General features: G+C 46.8%; 1 protein-coding gene across 1 annotated transcript in view; it reads right to left on the reverse strand.

Moving 5' to 3' along the window:
* The window catches only part of cpeb2 (cytoplasmic polyadenylation element binding protein 2), an 8,302-nt gene that overhangs the window by 2,094 nt on the left and 1,208 nt on the right, over positions 1 to 5,000 (reverse strand). The window contains exons 2-5 of the mRNA XM_063890547.1: positions 4,040 to 4,285; positions 2,918 to 3,008; positions 482 to 679; positions 164 to 253 (exon numbers count right to left, since the gene is read on the reverse strand). Of these exons, the coding sequence (XP_063746617.1) occupies positions 164 to 253; positions 482 to 679; positions 2,918 to 3,008; positions 4,040 to 4,285 (625 nt within the window). The remainder of the gene's footprint in view (positions 1 to 163; positions 254 to 481; positions 680 to 2,917; positions 3,009 to 4,039; positions 4,286 to 5,000) is intronic.

The following is a 5,000-nucleotide window of genomic DNA, read 5'->3' on the forward strand; positions in this document are numbered from 1 at the left end:
AGTGTATGTGTGTGTGTGTGTGTGTGTGTGTGTGTAAAGTCCAAAATGCTTGAAATATTATGGTAATAATGTAATTTAATTAAAACCCGTAGATGTTTGTATAACTGTTTTGCAGATTTTGTGAAAATCTCCCGCTGATTGAATATTATTTCTAGGTGTTTACCTTTAGGAGGGAAGTAGGATTTGCTCTCAGCTTTGTGCGGCCAGTCCACCACCAGCAGACCGAAGCGCCGGAAACTGGACGTGATTTCATCTGAAGGAGCAGACAGGGAAAGGAGGGGGGGATTAAGCACTATCTTCAAAGTTCTGAGATTCAAGTCAGAACTTTGATTTTCAAATAAAAAGATCTATAATGACTTTTGGTCAGATCACACTGTTTTGTGTTAATCAATGAAGTCAGGATTGAGGCCGAAGGAGGATGAGGGCAGAAGTCTCAATTCTGAGTAATTACAGCAATCAGATATCAGTGTGTCCTCCTCACCCTCATCGATGTCGGGGGGCAGCCCCCCCACAAACACCTTCCTGGAGAACCTCTCTGTGCCGTTCTGCATGGGGAACCCGTGGGGGCCGTTCTGCATGGGGAACCCGTGGGGGCCGTTCTGCATGGGGAACCCGTGGTGGGGGGCGTTCCCCTGAATGTCCTCCAGGTGATGGTCCAGAGGGAAGAGGGAGGAGCGGCCTGAAGGGGGGGGAATAATACATATCAAGTATTGACACACACGGAAACACACACCGTCTCTGTGAGGCACCTGTGACACAAAGCCCCTGTCTAAGATTATATCCGGCGTCCCCGCCGCAGTGAACCTGACGCGTGATGGTCCGATAATCCACACATACCATAATATGGTATAAATAAGGAAGAGCATCTAAAATAGTGTGGGCGTTTTTTCCCTGTTCCCTCCCTCACTGACAAAGGGTCATTTACTGATCATATTGAATCCTTTTTGCGGAAAATCCAGTATGATATTAAAAAGGCTCTTTTTCAGAAAAACATTTGGCAACAGAAACCAGAGGAACACCACCCTCCAGAACGTAAAACAGAAGTAAGGTTTAAAATCATTAAAACAACAAAGCATGCGACAGAGAGCGAGCCACGAGGAGAGCAGGTCAGGTCTGCAGACGTTACCTCGGCGTCTGCCAGCGCTCCTGGCTGCATGTAGGAAATACAGAAAGCATTATTAACAATGACTATAAACCTCTCCAATCTCAGAGAAACTGCACCACTGGACTTCAGAAATACTTCAAAATGTTTGAGCTGGCATCCTCCTGAGCCAGGACCAGATCTTCATTTATTCCAGAGAGACATTCATCTGAAAACTCTTTCAAGGGCTTCTTTCTTTCAAAGAATCTGGTGGTTGAGAGGAGCAGAAAGGATCTGATGAGGTGTTTCCATGGGACACTCAGCAGGGCTGTGGTGGCGATTAACATGTAGATTAACACGTAGGTTAACATGTTAATGAGTGGGGGTGGTGCGTTCAAAGACCTCAGGTGACTCCAGCAATACAAAGGAAACACTCCTCCTCATGTGACGGCATCACACAGCATCAGAGTAACGACAGAGAAGCAATGGACTCAACATGCAGACTCAGAGTTCTGACAGAAAGGCAAACATCCAGAAGCCTGTCACACACACACACACACACACACACACACACACACACACACACACACACACACACACACACACACACACACACACACACACACACACACACACACACACACACACACACACACACACACACACACAAGCAGTAGAAGAGAAACCAAAGTTCTGTCCACCACGCTGAGGCTATAAATGGTAGACCCCCCCCCCATCTGTGCTGTCATACACAGTGTGTGAAAGCGTGTTAACAGCTAAAATTAGCACAACCCCCCCCCCCCCCACCCCCACCCCCTCCATCTGCTGCAGAGAGAGGTCTGCACAGGTGGGGGTTATTCTCAGAGCCGCAGTACTCCGAGGAGGCGAAGCTGCAGGATTTGTTTCTCTGTGGGACTAAACTTCTGAGGATTCAAAGTAAATATAATCAAGTCTCTCCTGGGACATGTGTCCATGCTCTGTGTCTCTCCTGGGACATGTGTCCATGCTCTGTGTCTCTCCTGGGACATGTCTCCATGCTCTGTGTCTCTCCTGGGACATGTCTCCACGCTCTGTGTCTCTACTGGGACATGTGTCCATGCTCTGTGTCTCTCCTGGGACATGTGTCCATGCTCTGTGTCTCTCCTGGGACATGTGTCCATGCTCTGTGTCTCTCCTGGGACATGTCTCCATGCTCTGTGTCTCTCCTGGGACATGTCTCCATGCTCTGTCTCTCTCCTGGGACATGTGTCCATGCTCTGTGTCTCTCCTGGAACATGTCTCCATGCTATGTGTCTCTCCTGGGACATGTCTCCATGCTCTGTGTCTCTCCTGGGACATGTCTCCACGCTCTGTGTCTCTCCTGGGACATGTCTCCATGCTCTGTGTCTCTCCTGGGACATGTGTCCATGCTCTGTGTCTCTCCTGGGACATGTCTCCATGCTCTGTGTCTCTCCTGGGACATGTCTCCATGCTCTGTGTCTCTCCTGGGACATGTCTCCATGCTCTTTATGTTTCTCAGACTGCCTGTGCTGCAGCTCCTCTTTTCACCCTCTGTCTGAAACCAGAGGCCAGTCTGCTCTGATTGGTTAGCTGGCCTGCTCTGTTGTGATTGGACTGCTGACACACACTGAGGATCCAATCCGAGGTCGTGGATCTATTCCAACTCGTTGAAGATACCCCGAGGAGAAACTCCAAAGAAATCCAGGACATTTATCCTGCTTTTGGTTTCAAAATGGTAAGTTTGGAGCATCAGGGCTGCAGGTTCAGGGTCTGTTAATGTGACCTCTGACCCCCCCCCCCCGTACACTGGATAAAAGACGGTAAATATCTCCTCACCTTTCAAGGGGTCCTGCTCGGCTCGCATGATGTCGATCAGCGAGCTCTCCAGAGAGTGCATGTTCAGACTGTCATACATCCGGCTGCGCTCCTGCAGTCACAGCGCGGGGGGAGGGGTTAATGCTGAGGAAACACACACTCGTCATCATGCACCGAAGGAGAGTCTGTGACTGAGACCAGGAGACCCTCTTACAGACCATCTGCAGAACAACAACGCTTTGAGCCTTTTAGCTGATCTGTCCCTGAGGTGGAACCATTGCTAATGAGCGCCACGCTGAGGGACAAACTCTGATTCACACAAACTAATCCCAACACAAGTCAGGATTTACCCAACACAAGTCAGAAGTCAGGATTTACCCAACACAAGTCAGGATTTACCCAACACAAGTCAGAAGTCAGGATTTACCCAACACAAGTCAGGATTTACCCAACACAAGTCAGAAGTCAGGATTTACCCAACACAAGTCAGGATTTAACCAACACAAGTCAGGATTTACCCAACACAAGTCAGGATTTACCCAACACAAGTCAGAAGTCAGGATTTACCCAACACAAGTCAGGATTTACCCAACACAAGTCAGAAGTCAGGATTTACCCAACACAAGTCAGGATTTAAACAACACAAGTCAGGATTTACCCAACACAAGTCAGGATTTAACCAACACAAGTCAGAAGTCAGGATTTAACCAACACAAGTCAGGATTTAACCAACACAAGTCAGGATTTACCCAACACAAGTCAGAAGTCAGGATTTAACCAACACAAGTCAGGATTTACCCAACACAAGTCAGGATTTAACCAACACAAGTCAGGATTTACCCAACACAAGTCAGAAGTCAGGATTTAACCAACACAAGTCAGGATTTACCCAACACAAGTCAGGATTTAACCAACACAAGTCAGGATTTACCCAACACAAGTCAGGATTTAACCAACACAAGTCAGGATTTACCCAACACAAGTCAGAAGTCAGGATTTACCCAACACAAGTCAGGATTTAACCAACACAAGTCAGGATTTACCCAACACAAGTCAGGATTTACCCAACAGAAGTCAGAAGTTATCCTTCCCCGAACAGAACTTGTGAATAAACCAAACGTAGTATCTGATCTCATGTTTTACCTGCCGGGGCATCAGGGTGTTGCTGTTTCCGTCAGTGTGGTACAGGTTCTCCTCCATCCACAACTTCGGCCCGGCGGATCGGGGGTATTTGGGTGGGGCGATGATGGTGGTGGTGAAGGGCTTCTTTAGGGGGGAGGCATGGGTCCCGGACCCCCCACCTCGACGGTGATCCCGGCCCCAGGACGTCCCCCCCAAACCCCAGCCGTTCCCCTGGTGGCTTCCCCAGGGAGATTGCTTCATCACGGGCTGCACACAGAAAGGGGGGAGATAGATAACACCATAATACTTCTACTTTCACTGTGACAGAGTATTCCTACACACTGGTACTTCTACTTACTCAAGTACGAGATCTGAGTACTTCTACTTTAACTCAAGATCTGAGTACTTCTACTTTATCTCAAGATCTGAGTACTTCTACTTACTCAAGTACGAGATCTGAGTACTTCTACTTTATCTCAAGATCTGAGTACTTCTACTTTAACTCAAGATCTGAGTACTTCTACTTTATCTCAAGATCTGAGTACTTCTACTTACTCAAGTACGAGATCTGAGTACTTCTACTTTAACTTAAGATCTGAGTACTTCTACTTTAATTGAAGATCTGAGTACTTCTACTTTAACTCAAGATCTGAGTACTTCTACTTTATCTCAAGATCTGAGTACTTCTACTTTATCTCAAGATCTGAGTACTTCTACTTTAACTCAAGATCTGAGTACTTCTACTTTATCTCAAGATCTGAGTACTTCTACTTTAACTGAAGATCTGAGTACTTCTACTTTAACTCAAGATCTGAGTACTTCTACTTTAACTCAAGATCTGAGTACTTCTACTTTATCTCAAGATCTGAGTACTTCTACTTTAACTGAAGATCTGAGTACTTCTACTTTATCTCAAGATCTGAGTACTTCTACTTTAACTGAAGATCTGAGTACTTCTACTTTGTCCCGTCTCCTCCTGTCA

This window comes from Eleginops maclovinus, chromosome 9 (assembly GCF_036324505.1).
Source record: "Eleginops maclovinus isolate JMC-PN-2008 ecotype Puerto Natales chromosome 9, JC_Emac_rtc_rv5, whole genome shotgun sequence".
NCBI lineage: Eukaryota > Metazoa > Chordata > Actinopteri > Perciformes > Eleginopidae > Eleginops > Eleginops maclovinus.